This window comes from Carassius auratus, chromosome 30 (assembly GCF_003368295.1).
Source record: "Carassius auratus strain Wakin chromosome 30, ASM336829v1, whole genome shotgun sequence".
Taxonomy (NCBI): domain Eukaryota; kingdom Metazoa; phylum Chordata; class Actinopteri; order Cypriniformes; family Cyprinidae; genus Carassius; species Carassius auratus.
The window spans coordinates 9,979,994-10,003,311 of record NC_039272.1 but is presented as its reverse complement, the minus strand read 5'-3'; the positions used below and the strand labels follow the sequence as shown (position 1 = coordinate 10,003,311).

General features: G+C 38.1%; 1 protein-coding gene across 2 annotated transcripts; it reads left to right on the top strand.

Annotated features, from left to right (window-relative positions):
- The first annotated feature begins 1,401 nt into the window (after positions 1–1,401).
- LOC113049146 (atrial natriuretic peptide receptor 3-like) lies at positions 1,402–22,992 on the top strand. Of its 2 annotated transcripts, none has more exons than XM_026211215.1 (8): positions 1,402–2,403; positions 7,869–7,991; positions 8,415–8,590; positions 18,247–18,382; positions 20,538–20,632; positions 20,796–20,916; positions 22,054–22,138; positions 22,310–22,992. In XM_026211215.1, exons 1-8 carry the CDS (start codon positions 1,737–1,739, stop codon positions 22,419–22,421), a joined length of 1,515 nt encoding a protein of 504 aa, XP_026067000.1. In that variant the 5' UTR covers positions 1,402–1,736; the 3' UTR covers positions 22,422–22,992. The 2 variants fall into 2 exon arrangements, with proteins under 2 accessions (XP_026067000.1, XP_026066999.1); XM_026211214.1 differs by having other exon boundaries at positions 22,051–22,138.
- The last annotated feature ends 326 nt before the right edge of the window (positions 22,993–23,318 follow it).

Here is a 23,318-nt window from a genome sequence, read left to right as displayed (position 1 = left end):
TTACAGGGACGTACTTCGCTGCTGTTCTCTGAATGGATCTTTTAGCTGCTGTTATCTTTATATTGATTTTGTTTATCCAGTCTGAATGTGTAATACCTGTGGGAGCAATCAAAAGAGCTGGGATTCAGAACACTCTCATTGACTGAAGCCACAGACTCAGCGCACCATTTAGCAGTGACGTGAATAAGAAATATTTCGTCTGGAGAGCTTGACTGAGTCATTTTTAATCTGCCGCTAAATCTATCTAGCTATAATGTCTTCTTTTTCTGAAATGTGCTTGCTTTTACTTTGAGTCGTTCTATTAAAAAAGACACCTCATAAAAACTATATATGCTACATTATTATCCAATAATATAATTCTAGATTATAATATGATCATATAGATGGATATATTAAACAGCACAGTATATACTGTACATAAAATGATTATTCCAAACTACATTTATATCCATTTTCAAAAACTTGGATATAAATTGGCAAATGTATGTTGTGTTGCTGTATGTCTACCACTAGATGTCACTATGATAGTGCTTGAATTGTTGAATAAAGCGCAACGATTGTGTGGAATGCATATGCAGTCCTAACAGAGAACAGTCCTCTGTTAAAAATGTGACACGACGTATTACATGATATAAGATATTGATTGATGACACTAGTAAGAAGTTGGTATGAAGAACATTTTATATGATAAGTGGGGGTATTGCTTTTGTTTTTCCTGCCATTCTTGTGTACAGGTGTTTTGGTGCAACAATGCTCACTGCTTCAGCTCCAACATGCTGCATAACGTTGCAATCAGCGTTGGTGAAGTGAAAGGAAATAAAATGAACAAAAGTATAAAATATCTGTATAGAATTATGGGTGAAAAAAGAAAAAAAAAAGGTGAGAGTTAGGGGAACATTTGATGTGCCCATAATCGTTGATTCATTTACTATTCCCTGTATAGTCAATGCCACATAGTCTACAATACAGACAATAGGGATTATTTGTTAACTTTTATGAATAGGAGTACTATTTAGATAATTACATATACATATACTTTTTAGTTGTGGCCCACGATTGGTGGAATAGTCTCCTTTTTCTAGTTATGTCTGGTTTTCTTTAATCAGTCAAACCTTTCTGTTGCTTTTAATATTGAATATGCCTCTGATTTTGCTATTGGGTTGCGTTTTATTAATGGCTAAATTTGTACAGACATTTGGAACCACGTGTGTTGTCTATAAATGTGCTTTATCCTAAAACATAATTTGTATATTTTTATATTTACGCCACCTTGACCATTCAATCTCGATTTAAGTTGTGGACCATCCTGAATTTCGACGCTGTAGCTTTAAGGAGGGGGCGGGCTGCGCAGCGATGACGCAGGAATAATAATGAAAGGATGCTTGAAAATTCCTCCTAGAACTGCAGCATGTGTGGTGACCAGACGAGCCGCACACTTCACACATCCTAACAAGAGTAATTACACAGGCAAGCGGAGAGTTAGACAGAGACCCAAAGAAGACTCTAAACAGGAGAAGAGAGAGGGGCTCTGGAGAGACTCACAACTCACTTATAAACAGAAAAAGTGGGATCTTGCCATACCAAGTTCAATTAAGGATACGTCTTAATTTATATAACAAAATACTCGGGGTGCAAAAAAAAAAAAAAAAAAAAAAAAAAACTTTCACAATCTTTGAATTTTTTCAAAGAGAGAGAGAGAAAAAAATCATCAGTTGCTTCGTTCATTGGTGTTAAAGATGTCATGTTTCATGTCACTATGTCTGTCCGTTTGGGTAGTGCTCATGATGCCTGGCAGGACAAGTGCACTGACTGACAACATCGACGTGATGGTCATGTTGCCTCACAACAACACATACCTGTTCTCTTACCAGAGAGTTTCTCCGGCTATTGAGTACGCGATAAAAACCCTCAGCAGTGGAGAGTTCGCTGGATTGAGATTCAATGTACAGTATGAGAACTCCGCGTGCGGGATGGACGCTCTGTACGCGCTCGTGGACAAGCAGAAAGACGAGCGTCCCGACCTGGTCCTCGGTCCGGTGTGCGAGTACAGCGCCGCGTCGGTGGTCAGAGTGGCATCGCACTGGAACATCCCCGTGATCTCAGCAGGTGCTCTGGCCACCGGCTTCAGCTTCAAAACCCCCGAATACTCGCATATCACTAGAATCGCTCCAACCTACCTGAAGATGGCCGAGACGTTTCAGGCTATGTTCGGCCGTTTCGGCTGGAGAACTGCATCTTTGATTTACGACGACGATAAAGACGAGAGAAACTGTTACTTTACGATAGAGGGGGTTTACACGGTGCTCTCGGAGTACTACAAAACCACAGATTACGCCGTGTTAAACTCGCAAGAGGACAGAGTAGATGCCGACGAGATCATCGCGTCCGTCTACGGGAGCGAAGGTACGTTACTCGTTTACTTGTCTGTCATTAAGCAAACGCTCTATGGCAAGCCGTTTTAACCGTTATTCCTTAAAACGCACCAGTAAATGGATTTTAGTATTTAAAAAAAAAATCATTTCATACTAGTATTTATGAATGTGACTTGATTATAGTAGTATAGTGTAGTATTTAATACGTAGCTGGCTACCTTTTCATGATATGCACTATTACTGTTACTTGTTATTGCCAATAAATTCAATTAAAACGGTGGTTTTGTTATCAACCATTCAGTTCAGATTAGTGGCTATGTATTCCAATGATTTCTGGTACCTGTTTCAGTCTTATTAGTAGCTTAACTATTCATTAGATGCTACAGTAGTTGTGGTTTCTTCTCTCTCTGTCTAGTTTTACTGACAATTACCTTTAGGAAATAAAACAGCTTGCCATAGATGCTAAAAGTGTCTTAAGAGTACACTTGTTAAAAGAACAATCCCCTATAGAAGTTTCTTGCCAGAAGGTGATAGTTTGAGCGAGTGGAATGGATGGCATCTTGCTGGGTTTGAGCCCATCCCATTTCATTTACCAGTCTAGATCACAAGTGGTAGCAATTCACATTAATCCTAAATAGGTGAGATTACATTATTCCAAATAAAATCACAGATACAAGATAACACAGGATAACCATTTTTTTACTCATTGCAACATGAATGTATTAGGAACATGATGTATTAGGAACATGGGAGTGGGGCATGGGCCCTGGGATCAGATGTGTCAAGAAGACCTGTATCATTTTAAGCAGCATTACCTTTAACAGCTAACAACTGCTGTATTTGAAAAAAAAAATAATAATGTACTGTGGAATATACTGGCTACCAATAAAGAACAATTTAGGGCAAAACACTTCAAATGTGGCTTAATTTTTTGTTATTGTTGTATAATTGTTAATTAATGTAAATAAATAGCACATTTTAATTATTATTATTATTTAAATCCTGTTTGTAGCCCTTTATAAAAGAAAGTATGTACTGTATGACATGATTTAAAGGAAGCGTTTCAGATTTGGTGTCAGTAGATTCTTTAAAACTTAAGCCTAAATGATGGGACTGTAGGGGCACGTAACTGACAACAAACTTGGAAAACATTGTAGAGAACATTAGCTTTATTTGTAATGTTTTTTTTTTGTTTGTTTGTTTTTTTACCAGCAGTGATTCAACTCGGGCATTCTCAGGTCAAGAGGGTGGATTTGCAAAGTACCGCCTCTGTTCAACACATTTCCTTGTTATTAATTCACGTTTAGTTTAGTTTTCTGCAAGGAGTGTTTGTTTGCATCAAATTATAATGCATTAAAGAGAACATCAATCCTCACACCATGTTAAACTGCCAAAGATGTTGCATCAGACAAGAGCAATATAGAACATATACAAATGCAGATATTTAGGGCTTTTTTCATCCTCTCCTGATCTCCTTGGGCTCCCTGTCTGTAAAGAGAGACAAGAGGTCAGTTGCAGTCCATAAGAAAGCTTGTGGAAAAAATGATCAGAATTTTGACAGGCGGTCAACACTGAGCAAGAGCTGTTGGAATTTTGGGGATCAAGTGTAGGGTTTAGCACTCCTCTAGACATCCTCGGGCGCTTTTTAACAGCTTTTCTCATGGCGAGTAAAGTCATGCGCTGTCTTCCTGGCTGTTTCTTAATAACCAGAGAGGCTACACCCTCCCTGGAGCGCACTGCTACTCTTGGTGTTAGACACATTGTGGCGCTAAAATCTGTCAAAACTATGAACTGTGCTGTTTCAGCCTGCTTTTAAACATCATACCCGTCTGCCCCAAATCTGTGCTGTTTCAGAAAGTCTGACTGTGCACCTCCTTACCGATCCTGTTTCATAAACAGTGCATTTCTTACATTCCTAGCAAAAATGTTGTAGATTCTAGAAAATATACAGATATGCCTCAATACAGGGGCCCTGCAGAGTCCCCTGTATCGCTTTCCTAAGACAGTTGTGTGTGTCAGAATGAACATCTTGGGTTTCTTAAGACAAAGCCATTGCGTGAACGCTGGTCATTAATAATGGAATGTTCCACCAATTCTGCAAATGTCAGTATGGAATGAATGAAACGGGGTAGGAGGTTAATGCTCGTCTTGGGGCTGTTTTGACACTAACAACGCCAGGGTTACACCCCTCGAGGCTTTTTATAATTCTTTCCCTTTTCTATCAGTTAACAGCAGCTAAAGGTCCTCGACATGTTGCAGTTCCCCAACGGCAAGTATAAAGGTATAAGTATAGAATGCTACTTGAATGATGGCATTTATATTTCCTTTGATCTGCCCATCAAAGACCATGCAGAGATTTGAATGTGGAAGCTCAGTGATGGGATGCATTTTTCAGGTCGCCTACCAAACACTCGGGAAAATTGGCCATCTGTTTCAAGCCTCTTCTGAAGCAAAACATGCACAGGATCCACACCAAAGTGTCACTTCTCTGCAGATGTATGAGTATTTTAGAAGAAATGCCACCACTTTTGTTGAAAGTTTATGGGGGCAGTGTCCACTCGAGCAATTTTTTTTTTTTTTTTTTGAGTTTGAATTTGTTTAATCAAAATGTTATCATTGTATCTACTTGTGAAATGTCAACAACTGATGGATAGCCACCGATACAGATTTTCTCCTAATTTTTAAAAGCTGATAAAAGCCTATTTATTGTGCTATCTTAACTATAGCTAGCGGCATTGTAATATGTGCATTACAGCCAATCCAGCTGAAAACTTGTTACTGTCAAACAGCAGCAGTTATTTGAGGAGCTTATGATTAGTAATATTAGTAAATACAATTTATTAGAATTTGTCTGCTTCAAGAAGGGAATACACATAAAAAATGACTAGATAGATGGCGTTGCGCTGGTAATAAAAGTTTGTGTTTATATTACCATAAATTATAGACATAGCCACTGTATAAATTAGCATATTTTTTGAATGCTAAATGCCGCAGACTGTTCCATGAGGTAGATTGCTGGCGTTAGAATTAGTATTCCAGGCATGGTAGACACTTTGTTGTTTTGTTTTCAGGGGCACATAGAAGGCTGCAGTGGTGTACGTACTGTAGGAGTGAGTATTGATACAGCACAGATAGCAAAGTATCTCGGTATAAATTTAACTGATCAGTTGTCACATTACAAATTTGTACATATTTATTTATTTCAATTTTTTTTACAACAAATGGCTTACTTCATTAAGATGTCACTGTTCAGCGTTCATTGTTTGTCCCTGAAGTGGTCAATTACACAAGCATGTAAGCAAGTTGATTTATGTTGCTGCTTATAATAACAGCATTCATCATTATCTACTCTCTCGCACAGTTTCTCATAATCAGAAGCCAGTGGAGATTGCCAAATAGTTTTTCTTTGCCTGCAGTCATCTGTAGAGGACGTCATTGGGACATTCTCCAGCTCCTGTGACGCCTGATTTGATTCATTTGGCCATTGCGGTGCCCTTGTTTTTGTTGTTGTCAGTCTTCGTTAAGCGGTTTTCAACCTGTTGCACGAGGCTGCTGCGTGTCTATTGGCACAGCTGAGGCGAATGAAATAAAATACAGATAACTTTAATGACATGGCCCAGCCTGCACATGAGCGCTCATTTAAAAGCATGCTTTAGCCTCTACCCATTTCAACTGCGAATATTGTCCCAAGAGCCGTTTAAGCACAATTTGTTCATATCACACATTTAAGCCAAGCTTTTAAAAACAGTGTACAGTGTGCACTACAGTCTCTGGACTCACCGACACAAGTATTTTATCGATTCATAGCAGATGAATCACTATCTGGCCATCTGTGATTTCAGATGCTTGATGATGCTTGAGTCGTACAGTACTACAACACACTCTTAGTGAATATGTTGTTTGCTTTTGGCGTCTGACAGAGTGTTTGCAGCTGGAAACTGTGACACTGTAACACGTGACGTCAGACTTAACAAGCAGATAAGAATGACATACCTGGGTGTTGACACATAACCCATAAAATTCCAAGTTCTGATCCAAGCCGAGGCTAAATGTCAGAAGATAAGGCACTTTAATTTGGATGGCATATGGTGTTGCAGTGTTCTGACAGTGAATGACGAGAGCACAGAACCACAAACTGGCTTGTTGGAAACCTGCATAGTGGTCCTCGGGGAGTGAATTTCCTAAGCCAGAGATATGTCATTATAGCCCTGCTTATTTTGCATTCTGTGCCATGTTGCCAAAGTCGGACAGAGGGGCAAGACAGTAAACCCTTATACTCAGTAGCGATATAGCACGAGTTTGCACAGCGATATTATTTCCATGTGCACGTTCACACTACGCTTCTATACAGACCCCCAGGTGCATTAAATGCGGCGCAGCCTACGGTAAGTGTGCCATGTGTTGCCTCTTTGCATTCCTCAGCTCATTTGTAACTAGTGTCAGTGGGAAAATCCAGATTTTTGAAATATTGCTGGCTGGAGCTTTACCCCATGGAATCAGTGGAGAGCCGACACAGGGCCTGTAGTGTACTGTGTGCTCTGTAATTAAAGGGTGCTATAGTGCAGGAATACTGAGGTGAAGTTTGTCCCACTCAGCTGAGGATATTTCAAGCAGCGCATTACACTGACTGAGCTGTGGGGAAAGTTCCAATCCTCTGAATCTTCCTATTTATGGGACACTTTGCGACTTTTTTTTTTTTTAATACCCTGTTTGCTTGCTTGTTTGTTTATTTATTTTTGACCTCCTTGCTCCATGGGAAAATATTTTGTACCTCTCAGACTGTGTTTCTGTTAGACCAGGTAAAAAAGAAGTTATTTTTTGCTGCTTATGAGCTTGTGCTTACATAATTGAATCAATGCCACATGCTCTTGTAAAGCTGGCCAGTAGCATAAAGGTCATAATTAATTCTAAATTAACAGCACTGAGCATGTTCTCAGAATTGAGGCGATCATAACTTAATGCGCATTTGGATTTGTGGTCTGTAGAAATAAACAGTGCTTTATTTTGTCTGCCATACATAGAAATGGAAATTAACGATTCCATTCTTGTACATACAGTATAATCATACAAACAACCAAGTGGCTGATTTAGGTCTCAAAGTCCCTTTGAAGTATGTTGAAAAGCACAGCATTATTCAATCTGTTGAGGAAGTCAGGGCTGGACATATCAAGCTGTTCATTGATCTTCATCATAAATGTTTGTAATGGCAAGGATGTCTGACTGTTTGCTATGTTTGATCTCTTCCATTTTGTTTAAAACACAGCAATCTGAAAAATTTCAATGGGTTGATATGAATTGTTCTCTGTGCGTATGTGCGACACTGTGTGTGCAGTACAGTGCCCTAATGGAAAGCATGTTTGAATTGCTTCATATAATGCAATAGGTGCCATTCACCACATATAACAATAATATGCATAATAAATATGCAGCCAAATGACCAGCCTAAATTTGTTGTTTTGACTGACAAATAACATTCTGTTCGGTCTCTTTTTGCAGTGGTGATCATGTGTGCCAAGGCGGACACAGTACGAGACCTCATGCTGGCGGCCCATCGACGAAAATTAACCAGCGGCAGCCACATTTTCTTTAACATCGAGCTCTTCAACTCCTCTTCCTATGGTAAAGCTCCACTGATGTACCCATGGTTGTTGTGCACTGATTACAGAGCTTATCTCTATTCCCAAGATGAGCCATAGTCAGACGAGATTGTTCTATGACCCTGTAGCACAATGAAGCTATATCTAAACTGAACTGCCAGAGAGGCCATGCTCTTCTGCTTGATGGAGATTACATTCAAGTGACAGTTGGCTCAACACGATAGTGCCTGGATATTGTCTGGTGTGCAGGTCCAGGATGTTCCGCTGTTGTTCTTGTGCATATATAAAAGCCCCATTGTTGCAGCAAAAGTTTTCTCAGCAGAAACAGGCAAAACATGCTTGTATAATTTCCTTATTTCAAGAGACTTTATGTTTTCTTTGGCAAATCTAGCAATGTGGCCATGTGAACATGAAATAACAGTAAAAATACTACATTCTTTTACAGGGGATGGATCCTGGAGGAGAGGAGACAAATATGACAATGAGGCCAAGGCTGCCTACAGCTTTCTCAACACTGTAACGTTGCTTAGGTCCACCAAGCCAGAGTTTGAAAACTTCTCCACGGAAATGAAAAAGTCACTAAAGCAATCGAACATCCCTGTCTGTGAACGCTGCAGTGCTGTACGTGAGTCTTTGAAACAAATCTTTTAGGGATGCACAATATATTGGTTATAGGTGTATTGGTTATCAGCCATTTTTTTTAAATGTTGGTAGCGGATATTTAATTATTCTATTTTTTTATTTAGATTATTCAAGACCTAGTTACTTGCTAAATGTTCATATTCATTCAATAAAATAAATCTTTCGAAATGTTCTGTGATATTTGAAGTTTTACGAAAAGGAAATTCATTGGAAAAAAAAGAGAACTCCTGCTGTGAAAATGTTGAGGAATTTTCTTGAGTATTTTCAAATACACCTTCATCATTGTGCCCTGTCAACAGTATACAGGCAAATCAGTCACTCAATCAGTCCTAAGCCCCTTTCCTGCAATTCCCTCCATTTTGTGGCCTGCATTGTTCAAAGAGCAGCTGATTCATTTATTCACCCAGTTTAAAGACAAAATACAGTGCATTCACACTTGAAGTGCTTTTGAATGGGGTGACTTGGCGTTCCATACAGGCCCCATATTTTGGTCTGGCTCTTTGTCCCCATCATGTCAGCTTCTATTGAAAAGCCGTCAAAGCTTTTCTAAGGAAGACAGCGGGAACTGTCTTTCTGAAACAAACAATTGTGGACGAATCGAAGTGCCAAGGTTAATAACCTCAGTGGGGGCCCTGCCACTTTTGACTGGCTCAATTGCTGTATCAACAGGAGCCACAAAAGACTTGAGCTGGACCTTTGCAGGGAACCACCAAAGAAAAGTATTCAGACAAAGCCCATTCTCGTTCCAAATATGAATGTCAAGACTTCAGTGTGCCGAGTACAATTATTTCTTTGTATGAGTACACTTCCCAGAGAAGCAGAAGCCTTCTGGGACAGGCTAATGTGATGTTTCACAAACTTGGCCTTCTCCTTGTAGCTGCCGGTTGTATCTGCTCGTTTTTTTCTGACAGAGGTGTTCATGCTGAATTCATGAGCTGAATGAAGAATGCCCACTTTATTCATTAAGGAAGGTGATACATTTTTTGGAATTGGCTTACAGTGAGTGGTGTTCTTATAAGCATCCACACAGATTTTTAGCAATTCATACTGGCTGCCAGGAAATGCAGCCTTACTCATTTGGAAAGAGTCCCCCATATGCTGAACGTAAATCTGCAGGATAAATGACCTATCCACTGTTAACATTCTAGAAGGTCGATTCTACAGTATAATCCAGCTAAAAAATAAGACCTTTAAAAGATTAATAAAATATGAATATTTAAAAAGTGCTGTTGTATATCCAAAGGCGCCATATATCCTAAGCGACTCTAAAATGAGTCTGTGAAAAATGCTAAGCATTTTTATGCACTGATGACCAGTAGGTGGGTGTGTTGGATTACCACAGTCATTAGGAACATGTTTTAAGGTTTTATGTTTTACAGTATAATGTATTTTGTGTTTTATGTGTTTGATTGGATTTATCCAAAGTTTCTTCTATTTATTTTTCACTTGCAAAATACTCGCGGATGAAATGATCCTACCAACAGGCGACATTTCTCAGATTCAGTAACTGTTTTGAGCAGAGGCGTAGCACCAGGGCAGGCAAGGCAGGCAATTGCCACTGGGGCCCCCGACAGCTGACCATTTGAACAATCGTAAATGTCATTATTAATATAACGTGGAGCAATATATCTGAATCCCCGGTAGGGGGACCCCTCTCGCGTCACGCTGGATGTGCTTGTTTTTTCCTCGTGATGCGTCAGCCGCCGTTTTCAAACTGGCACAACAGTGCTTAATCATGCATTTGCTAATTTAAGCATGAAGAAGACTTTTTTCTGGCAGCCAGAAGTGGAAAAAATCAAGAAGATGAGGAAAAGAGGTAACATGCCAGCAGTAAATGATGGCGATAAGATTGACTAAATGATAATTATAATTAAACAAAAAATATATGGTTTCGTTGTTAATTCCATCTTATTTTAGTTGAATTATTAAAACTAAATTTCACATTACCTCTAAAATATCTCAAGTCTGACGGACATGATGAATGTTTACAATCATTGGACAGAACAAAGGTTTTTTTTTTTTTTTGATAGTTACTGCATCACCAGAGAGAATCGCAGAAGTAGAATACAGGTCAAGCTACCTTCTTAATTTTCAATTAATAATAATCAGTCTTCTAGATAGTTTAAAATGATTCAGTATTTGTTTTTACTTGCCCGACCGGGCAAATAGCCTGATAAAAACATAAGTGACAAAAATATATAAATAAATAATAACAAGCCAAGCATCCAAACCCGAGAAGGATTCTTCTAATTTTAGTAGCCTACATTCACTGTAAATGGTGACTGATAATGGATATATTTCTGGTAACAAGGTAGTGCTGTTGAGGCTCACTGTTTGTCTCTTTGTAAGAGACTTAAAAACAAATGAGCGTAACACAAAGAAATTCAGAAGAATGTTTAGTTATTCCTAACATGATATAGTTAAGTAACATACCATGACAGGTAAGTTATTTTGCTGAATATTATATATATGCATTACGTGAAGTCGCTCGTGCGCATTTACAGTGTTCTCTTCACTACATGATTCAATCTATTAAAATACATTCAGAAAACGTATATATTTATACCACTTCATATAGTTAATCAATTTCACATGAAGAGTCTTCAAAAATTACCATGATTACAAATGTTGATTTTATTTTTTATTTTTTTTTGGATTTATTTTATTCGCTTAGGATCAATAAACTAGAAGTTAATTAAGAGACCCATATTACCTGTGTTAACACTATTTCGACAACAGAAATAATTCCAAACAAAGCCACAGCCACTGATCTATAATAGAGATCAGTGACCACAGGGCTATTTTGCTTCTCTGAGCAACACGAAATTTGTAAAAAGCTGACAGAACAATGATGAAAATATTGCTTCAGAATAAATTGTAACTGTAAATATGAATACTGTACTGTATCTTCAAGATTGTATTTGTACAGTATTGTATCTTCTGCCATAAAGATGAAGATTGATATTTTGTTAAAGAATAAGCACTTTGTTTGAAAAAAAACAAACAATTTATGTTTATTATATGTTTTAACTACTTTTTGCATGTAGTATATAAATACACACTCACACACACACACACACGCACACTCACACACACACACACACACACACACACACATATATGTAAAATAATAATCTTTTAGAAGGCCCTCATCTTTTAATTTTGCCTGGGACCCCCACTTCATCTTGGTTCGCCTCTGGTTTTGAGAAACATAATCTCTTCAAAAGAAGCAAAGTATGAATTGGGTCAGACTGACATTTATTATATCTTACTCAGTTATAGTTATCATCTGTTGGCCCTCAGGTTTATTTTTTACTTATTTTCCTATAAATTCAGCTCGCACTTTGCTGTGTCACTGCAGCTTATCAAGTTCCAGCATGACAAAACCACTGAGGTTAAATTGATCCCCGGATATTCTATTCGCATAGATTTAACATTTCTAAAATACCGATCTCCTCAGGTGTGTATTATCTAATCAAAGCTAAAGTTGAGTCAATTCAGGGTCAGGTTTATTTGTTCTAAGATATATGTATATAAATATATCTGCCTGTACTTGAGCAGAAACGCTTCAAAGTTGAAGTTGGTTTATTCTTTCCTTTCCTTCTCAACCCTTATCTAGAACAAGATAGCCAGTCAACCGCTTTGCTGTCCATTAAGAGCCCCAAAAAACATCTCACAGGATCTGAACACACTGTTGCCGAATGGCTAAACTAAGACAAACAAAGGAAGTCGCAGACTTATTACAGACAGTTTGTTCTGCCTCTATCGTCTTGATTTGATCAACAATAAAGGATGTTGCTGTTTTCAGAATAGACACCGTCACACACAAGTTTGACTGAACTTGCTGTAACAACCAATGAAATTCTCTCGTGGCAACATTTATCACATGGGGGCAGCTGTGGCCTAATGGTTAGAGAGTTGGACCTGTAACCCGAAAGTCACAAGTCTCGGTGCTGGCAGGAGTTGTAGGTGGAGGGAGTGAATGAACAGCGGCGCTCTCTTCCACCCTCAATACCCATGGCTGAAGTGCCCTTGAGCAAGGCACTGAACCCCCAGTTGCTCCCCAACCCGGGCGCTGGATATAGCTCCCCACTGCTCTGGGTGTGTGTTCACTTCTCACTGCTGTGTGTGTGCACTTGGATGGGTTAAATACAGAGCACCGATTCTGAGTATGGGTTACCATATTTGGCAAATGTCACGACTTTCACTTTTCATTTCTCTGTCAAATAATTCATTGTAAATAATGCTCCAAGAAATTTTGTTCAGAAAGAAAGAGGAGCTAAAGGAAACTAAAACCTGGAACAATATCTAATATGAGGAAATTTTATTTGCAATCAATCAATCAATATACAGTACATATGTCCCAATGGCAAAAACATATATTTACATTTTTATACAATTTTATTCAATTTCATATAATAATATAATATAATGATATATAATAACAATTTTATATATAATATTGCTGCTTTCAACTTTTCCTGAAGATGATACTCCTCTAGTTATGCTTGGAGACTTCAACACTCTGCTTGCCTCTTTTGATCTCAACCGAGTGTCAACTACTGCTACTCACAAATCAGGCAACCAACTGGACCTTATTTACACACGACACTGCTCCACTGATCATGTACTGGTTGCTCCACTGCACACCTCGGATCACTTCCTCTTCACTCTTAACCTCAACATGGTCCTTTGACATATCACTTACCCCTCCAGATGTCATCTCTCAACGTAACCTACGCTCACTCTCAACCTCCTGGCTATCTGCTATGGTTTCATCTTCACTTCCTTTCCTTAAATTATTAGCATCTTTTTATGCTAACAGTGCTACTGATACTTTATGGTCCACTCTTACATCTTGTTTAGATACTGTTTGCCCCTTGTCTTCCAGGCCAGCCCATACCACCCCTTCTGCCCCTTGGTTATCTGATGTTCTACGCGAACATCGTTCTAAGCTTAGAGTTGCTGAAAGGCTGTGGCACAAATCCAAAAATACTCCTGACCTTAATGTGTATCAGTCACTCCTCTCTTCCTTCTCTGCTAATGTTTCCAATGCTAAAAGGACATACTACCATAACAAAATTAACAATTCGTCTAACTCTCGCATGCCTTTTAAAACATTTTCCTCCCTCCTTTGTCCTCCTCCTCCCCCTCTTGCAGCATCTCTAATAGCTGACGACTTTGCCACGCTTTCCATTAATAAAATTAAAAACATCAGTGTACAATTTTCCACACCACAATCTGTCAAGCACATCTCACCGGCAAACATACACTCATTCACATCCTTCTCTCTGAGGCAGAAGTCTCCAAACTCTTCCATTCATCCTACTACTTGTCCGCTTGATCCTATTCCATCTCATCTCATTCAAGCCATTTCTCCTGCAGTTGTACCCAACCCTACTGGCAAAGGGCATCTCAGGAACTGTACTCCAATGGTTTGAGTCTTACCTATCAGATAGGTCCTTCAAAGTACCTTGGAGAGGTGAGGTGTCCAAATCGCAACATCTAACTACTGGGGTACCTCAGGGCTCAGTTCTTGGACCCCTTCTCTTCTCTGTCTACATGGCATCATTAGTTTTTGTCATTCAGAAACATAACTTTTCATACCACTGCTATACTGATGACACTCAGCTCTACCTCTCATTCCATCCTGATGATCCCACGGTAGCTGCTCACATCTCAGCTTGTCTAACAGACGTTTCTTGCTGGATGAAGGACCATCATCTTCAAGACAAGATCTCACTTCACCTTCAAGACAGAACTGCTTGTGATTCCAGCAAACCCATTGTTTCATCACAATTTCATCATCCAGTTAGGCACATCAACTATAAATCCTTCAAAAACAGCCAGAAACCTTGGAGTTATGATTGATGATCAGCTAACTTTCTCAGACCACTTTGCTAAAACCGTCTGGCCCTGCAGATTTGCTTTATTCAGCATCAAGGAGATCAGGCCCTTTCTTTAAGAACATGCTGCACAACTCCTTGTTCAAGCTCTTGTTCTGTCCAGGCTGGACTATTGCAATACTCTCTAAGCAAGTCTTACAGCCAGTTCTATCAAACCTTTACAATTAATCCAGAACGCGGCAAGCAAGATAAATTTTTCATGAGCTGAAAAGAATACACGTCACACGTTTGTATTCTATCTGTTTTATTTTCATTTATTTTACAATGAGTCTTGTTATAGCACTGGTATATCACTGCTCTTTTGTTGATTTTGATTGCTTTCATTATCCTCATTTGCAAGTTGGCATAAAAAGTATTCAGAGCCCTTTATTCTTTTCACATTTTGTTATGTTGCTGCCTTATGTCTAACTGCTTTAAATTACCCCCCCCCCCCCCCACCACGCACACACACACAAACACATCAATCTCCATTCCATACACCATAATGACAAAGCAAAAGACTGGTTTTTAAACTTTTTGCAAATTTATTGAACACAAAATTGACAGAAATTAAATGATTCTGTTGCATAAGTTTTCATACACTTATCTGGAAAAGTTGAAATCTAGCTCAGGAGCATTCATATTGCTTGTAGATGTTAATACACTTCGTGTGATGTTAACCTGTGACAAATTCAAGTGATAATTTAGAAAGGCACATACCTCTCAGTAAAAGGTCTGAAAAAACAGCTGAAAATGCATATCCGAGCAAAAACCAAGCCTTGAGGTAAAAAAAAGAAACTGTCTGTGGAGCTCAGAAACTGGATTGCATCAAGCCACACATTTGGGGAAGAGTTCACTGAAGGGTCACAGAAGCGTATAGTGTCCGTTACTCTTAATGGAAGAAGTTTGAAGGTCTGATGAACCTTAATTCTAAGCATAATTTTTTTAAAGAAAACCAGCTCTGCTTATCACCTGCAGAGTAGCATCCCAAAAGTTAAATGTTCTGGTAGCAGCCGCATGCTGTGGGGCTATTTTTCTGTAGCAGGGACTGAGGGATTTATCAGAGTAGAAGAAAAGCTCAGTGCACTAAAATATAGAGATAGTCTTAATAAAACCCAGTCCAGAGCATTCAGAAACTTCAGACTGGGCAAAAGGTTCACCTTCCAACAGGGCAATGACCCTAAGCACTCAGCAAGAGTGGCTTAAAGACAACTCTGTGAATGTCCTTGAGTGGCCCAGCCACAGCCTGGGATTGAACCCAGTCAAACATTTCTGGAGAAACCTGAAAATGTGCATCTGCCCCCAACTAACCTGACAGAGCTTGAGAGGTGAAGAGGTGAGGAGAAGAATGGCAGATAATTGCCAAATGCTGACGAGCAATGCTTGTCGCACCATACCTAAAAAGACTTGAGGCTTTAAATGTTCTTCAGCTAAGTACTGAGTTAAGGGTATGAATATTTATGCAATGTATTTATTATCATTTTTTATGTCATTATGGTTTATGGAGTGTAGATTAATATGGAAAAACATATATAATAATTTAACACATAAAAATTTAAAGCAGTTTAACATAAGGCAGCAACATAACAAAACAAGAAAAATATTATAATAGTTTATAAGCAGTGCAAGTATAGTTTAATTCTGGTATAGAATATGATCTGTGTTTCTGTTAAGGCTTTCTTACCAAGTCATCATATATGGCTCAGCCATTTGCAACTGGACTTTGATTCTCATCGTTTGAAGAGGTTTTACCACTCATTTGAAAGGCTTTATTATTATGTATGGTTTTGAGTGGTCTTTAATAAATGAGAAAAAGTTATATTGCAGCGATTGAATTCTAAATGACTAGAAGCGCTCCATGTATAAAATGAAAGATGTCTGAACATTTGATTGGCTTTCATTTTCTTGTTGCATTCCATTTTGAGGAAATAGGCGCTGAAATAAAATATATAGAAATAAATATAAAAAAGTTTGAAATAAACATTATGCCACAGTGGGTAATTTGTCCATTTATTTTTCATATTTGTTTCTCCATAGATGGCATCTTAAAGGTCTTTTCTGACTTTTCTGTCGTTACAGTATAGCTGGTAGTGACAGTAGGACAGCACTGGGTAATTTTTCACCGGGGTGAGGAAACTGACATGCGGTTGAACCTTTTCATGTCAGAGCCTGAAGTTAATCAGCCGAAATAAACAGAAACAGGCTTATTGGTAAAAACAGTATGTCCAGTGACCCTGAGTATATTAGATTCTCTCTAATGATGCAGGGCTTGATTTGGGTTAATCACTGCAGTTGGGCCAACTATGAATTAGTGCTGTTTTCTTTTCCTTGCAACATCTATGGAAGAATTTAACAGTACAAAACTTATTTATTAAACTATCTACTGTATCTGTCTGTCTGTCTATCTATCTATCTATAAAATGAGAAGTGATATGAATTATAGCCAACTAAACGATACATGACATGGAACATGCTTCATAAATAACAATTTGATTTTAGTGAGAGTATATGTTCTTTTTTAATAAAAAAAATAAAATCAAATAAGAAAACCTTACAGTGGATTTATTTATTTTTGGTACTACATAAGAAATCACTTTATCATTTAAAGGTCATCCAAACTGTGTTGTAAACCACAGATCTCAATGTGGGTGATGGGCCTCTAGACCTCTCCTTTAACTTCTGAGTTAAAATAATAGAAATTTAATAAAAATCTCCTCTATATCCCTTTCATATCACATTCTTGAACTGAGATGGCATCAGTTTTACACAAACTGTTACCAATAGTGCCTGAACTTAAATATCAGCAGGATTTGTTTCGCAATGAGAAAGCATTACTTTTTTTTTTTTTTTTGCATGAGGAATGTTAAGTCCGATACATTGTGCTGCTGAATTGCAAGCTGTGCTCTGTATGAAAACACGGCAGGGTTTGTTATGCTCTGAATGCTTGGAGATTTCACCTCTGTTCACGCTTCCAAAAATGAATATGTATATAAACAGTCATATGACTATATCAGCTTTTCCTGCTGTTTCACTCTTATTAGGCAGTTGAAGGTGAATGTAAATATACAGTAATCTTGGCAGCTGGTTATCGAATCTCCCCCGGGCTGCAGACTGACTAAGCCCCAGGTTTTACTATTGTTTGCCTTGGGCTGTACACATGCAGCATACGGCTCTCCGGCAGGAACAGACCATTAATCCCTATCATAACATGAGCATCTATTAGTACGTGCTTTCAGTATTCATGGTGCCTGGGTAGCCTGTAGTAGTTTTTAGTTGCTTAACATTTCGTTGAACAACACAGTACTGTTTATGAATCCTCTCCATCTTATTCACTTTTGATGTCAGAAAACATGCCGCTGTTCATTCATTTGCAGTTTAACTAAAGTATAATTTTGATAGATAAGCTGCCTCTGGATTCTCTTACAATAACCTGCCTTTACTTTACTTCAATTTGTTTGTTTAAAAAGAAAGGAAAGCTATGGAGGTCAAAATATATGGGAAATAAATAAATATATAAAATGCTAATAATAAATGATGAAATGTGACAAATAAATGTATTCTGTAAAAATAAATAATAAATGCATAAATAAATGAATAAAGCAAATGTTAATTCTTTTAAATCACAAAAGGTATTATTTTTGTTTACTTATAACTATTTATTCTTTTTATGAAGAATATGATTTTATAATTAAATAATAAATAAATGAAACATTTACATTATAACCCCCCCCCCCTTTTTTTACATTGCAGGTCAATATGTTTATGGAGGGGTTCCATGATGCTTTGATTCTCTATGCAATTGCCTTGCGTGAGGTGAAGAGTATTGGTCTGACAAAAAAGAATGGCCTGCAAATCACCCACAGCATGTGGAACAGAACATTTGAAGGTAATTCCCCAAAATTTGCTGCCCCCCCCCCAACTTAAATATATTACTTAATGTTACTTAAAGCCACTGAAGTGCTATGGACATTGCTCTGTGCCAGACAATATTTATATCTTATAAAAGACATTAATGAGCAGCTGTAGTTATGAATTGCAAATATATAGCGTAAGGGTTGACAGGTTCAATTTTGTGTTAAAGTTCATAAAGTTAGAAAGTAAACAGTGGCAGCAAACTTATCAGTAATCTGAAAGCTCCTAATTAGCAAGTCTGGATGATGCACCATCCAGACGGTCTCAGAATAGGGTAATTACATGATAAAATTAGTCAGGCTGATTTTACATCTGTGTATCTTGATTGTGTTCACTTCATAACAGAGAGAGCTCTATTTATGAAAGTTTGGGTACAGAAATGTCTTGTTTAAAGGACACAAATGTATTTAAAAAGCAATAGTTTTCAAGAGTACCTGCACCATTCTGAACAATTTGTGTCTGCCCGTCAATCACAAGAGTGCATGCTGTTAGGAAAAGAAAGATTCAAAAACTTTGCACACTTTATAAACTTACCTCAAGAGACAACTTCATGACCATGGTGACCAGTGATTGGTGTAATGTGTAAGATCGCAGACGTTCAGATGTTCTATGTCACAAAGTAGTTGTGCTGCTGTATGATTTCTAAATCAAGCCAATGACTAAACAAGAAACTTCACACTGTTCTTGATGGTTCTGTGTAAACCAATCAGGATATAATCATTGGTAAAGTAGTATTTGTTAGTTTGCAAAATTTGTGTTGCAGTAAGGAGATAACTGCATCGTGTGCTCAGTAGATATGACAGTGTTTGGCTACAGTGCAGTGATGCAATCTTTGATGCTATGGGAGTAGTTCTACATACAGTATAATATTATAATCAACACTTTTCACAAATAGTTAATCTTGTCAGCTGTTTTAGTAAAAACACAGTAAAAGCTCCACAGGTAATGCTCATTTCATATGCAAAGACTTTAGCCAATCACAGCAGTGGGCATTTAAATTGAAGTCTCAGGCCCCGTTTACACTAGTGCGTTTTCGTTTTAAAACAACGTTTTAGAATGAAAACGATCGTCGTCTACACTGGCGAGTCTTTCCGCTGCCTTTCAGAAACGATCTTCGTTAACACTACACAACCTAAAACGCATGTCACGTGATCCTTCTTGCAGGTACAGCCATAGATATGAATAGCTACGCAGAGCAAATGTGGGCAGACAAACCATCGTTTTCAAAAGTCTCGGTTTTGTTCTGTTTACACTGAAACACAACCCAGGAGTTTTCAAACTAAAGCGGGGTCTGCAGTGTTTTCAAAAGTCTAAAGTAATGTAAACGATGTTATGTGTTTTAAAACTAAAACGCACTAGTGTAAACGGGGCAGACACACCCCAGACACACCCCTTCCAACAGAACATTCAAATCTGAGGGCTACATTCAGGGTAGAAAATTTACATTTATATCTAAATTATGACAATTTGTAAAAAAAAAAAAAAAAAAAAAAAAAAAACATACTAAGATTATAAGTGCTCTTGAGGAAAAAAAATCATTTCATGACCCCTTTAAATTATACTATACACTCTTTATTATTAATTTATTATTCATCATTTAATCATTAATCATTATTATTAATAATAATGCATATTCTGTGCAAAAAGAACACTGGAATCCTATCACTGACCAAGTCCTACTTTATTCCCTTCATTATTCACCACATTTGATTCCCATTATTGTAGTTGTGAAAAGAGAGCTCGCCAGTATTCTTGCCACTGTAATTCATTAAACTTCCCTTACAAAATAAGTGCTCAGACATGTCTGCGGCCCAGACCCGTCTCAATGACCACAGCAAGACAACTAAACGTGAAATAACAATGTTTTGCCCGGCCAGAATCATCAGGAACAGGGTCATGTTTTCCTGTTCAATGAAATAATATTTTAAAAATCTCAAGAATTCAGGAACACAGATGTACAGATGAAATTACCATTTCTGAGGTCAAAGCCAACAAAAACGGCAGGAGGCAGATGAGATTTCCTTTTGTATTGCCCACCCGGAATTTGTCGACTCTTGCTGGTGTTTTCCTTGGAATGTTTGACTCTACAAACTAATTAATTTTCCCATTCCTCACATTCCGTTATACAGGCATTGCTGGCCAGGTGTCTCTGGATGCCAAAGGTGACCGGAATGGAGATTTCTCTGTCGTTAGGATGACAGACCCAGAGGCAGGAACGCACGAGGTATGTGTGCATAATCATCTCTGCTTTATTTTACACATACACACACACACACACACACACAATCAGGACAATGACTGAAATTCAGACATTTGAAACTTAGCTGTAGGATTTTGTTATGAAATGCTAAGTAATCACCATGATAAATGTTTGTTTATGCATTCAGACTGTCATGAGCTACTTTGGCACCAATGGAAGTTTCCAGATAATGCCGGGCTTTAAGAGGGAATGGTTCACCTTGCGAACATCACCAGAGCCTCCACATCCAAAACACAGTGACCCATCATGTAAATTACCTCTGCTGCTTCAAGACTGACCCTTGTTTTTTTTGTAAATGCACGATTAAGTCAAAATTAAGACAACAGATGGCAGAGAACACAAAGATTTTTTTAATTATTTCGTATAATAGTATTATTAGTAAAGGGATAGTTCATCCAAAAATGAAAATTCCTCACCCTCCTGTCTTTCCAAACACGTAAGACCTTCATTCATCAGAACACAAATTGAGATACTTTTGATGAAATCTGAGAGCTCTGACCCTCCGTAGATAGCATGTTCCTAGGCACAGAAAGGTAGAAAGGACATTGTTAAAATAAATGATCAGTGGATCAACCGTGATTTTACGAAGCTATGTTTGTGTGCAAAGAAAACAAAATAACTTTATTCAACAATTCGTTTGCTCCAAATCACGTATCCCGGCATTATCGAGAGTAACACAATGCGTGCTTTCCTCTTTTCCTCCTCTCCGTAAACAAGACACATCGAATGTGTTTTCTACGTCAACAGCACCAAATGCAATTTTACGAAGCTACGAGATTACTTATTTATTCCAACATTATTGAAAGTACCTTGCGTGTAAATAACACATCCATGTGGTGCTGCTGATGTAGAACAAAGATGCGCTGTGTCTTGTTTAAGTGCAGAGGAAAGCATGCGTTGTGTTACTCTCGATAATGGCGGAATATGTGACTTGGAGAAGAATTGTTATTTAGTTTTTTTTGCGCACAAACTATATTTTCATAGCTTCTTAAAAGTACAGTTGAACCACTGATGTCACATGGACAATTTGAACGATGTCCTTACTACATTTCTGGCCTTAGGAACATTTCAGTTTCCTTGTTGTCTATGGAGGGTCAGAGAGCTCTCGGATTTGATCAAAATATCTTAATTTGTGTTCCGAATATGAATGAAGGTCTTATGGGTTTAGAACGGCATAAAAGTGAGTAATTAATGACAGAATAAAAAATTTTGGGTGAACTATCCCTTTAATTATAATACTAATATTACTATTACTTACAATAGTAATAATAGCACCTTCTAACAGACCCTGTTTGAAAACCTCCACTCTATAGTAGGTGAACGTCGCTAAATTATATAGATGTGCTGCTTTCTTTACATATGGCTTCATTTTCTTTCCTAAGCAGGTGGACTAGGTGTATCGGCAGTGACTGGGATAATTGTAGGAGGAATTCTGGGAACGGCTCTCCTTTTGGCATTCTACTTCTTTAGGTAAATTCCGTCATTTTTTTCATGAAACAGCCTAATTCAAATGAATTTTAATGATAAGAAGTGTCTGGCATTTAAATGTCAGTTTTATTGTTTGAGAATTAATAGAAAATTCTTATTGCTGCTCATACAATATCATCTACATTCATGATATTCTTCTTTGCTGTTCCCCAGGAAAAATTACAGGATAACCATTGAACGGAGAACACCGCGAGAAGAGTGCGATATCGGGAAACACCGTCAGTTGCGGGAAGACTCCATTAGATCCAACTTCTCGGCAGCGTAGTCTGTAGTCGTAAGTCGACTGCTGGGGTGTTCGAATTCAGGGAAGGTGCATCTCAAATGGGTCTGTGAGGCTCATCAAACACCATCCCAGGAACCCAGAAATATTTATAGACATGCTGTAGTGTTTTTTTCCTTGTAAATGTCTCTTGCTCTTCAATTCGTAAACTCAGGAAAGTTGAATTATTGGATGAGAAGTGCTCGCAAGGCTTCTTGAATCTCTAAAGAAAAAGGGTCTTTTTTATTTAGCTACAGACCTTTTTCTCCCTGCCAAACTCATCTTGAGGAAAACTCTGTAGAAGCCTGTCAGTTTTGTAGAAAATGGTCAGCTGACTTGAGTCTGGGTCAGCTGCTGTGTCGATGGGGAGAAGCGGTTATGAGATATTGAGGACGTAAGAGTGACACTCAGAACCTAAGCTTACTTTAAACTCAACACTCTCACTCATGTTTCCTTCCTCTTCTTCCTTTAGAGAATGTCCAGTAGAACACACTGATAAACATCCATTCTTTCTTCTTTGTAGACTGTGTAAAGAGGCACTGATGAATACAAAAACTGATGTGAACTTTAAAAATGACGTTCCTCTCTGTCAACATTTATCAGCAAGCCTTGATGCATCAAACCTGGCTTCATGCTGAAACACTGAACTGCTTTATTTATTATGTTAAATTCTGATTTCATTCATAGGTTTAAGTCCCACTAATTCTACTAATCCAATATAATTTCAGCTCTATTGATTTACACTGCTATGTACAGTATCATACACGCTGCTGGGTGCCTCATGACCAAATGTTGTCCGACCGGCCTTCACAGTAATGGCTTCAAGATTCGATTGATAAAACCCCACTTAAAAAATGTCCATGTCAAGATGTTTGAAAAAAACGTAAATACATAAATCCCTAC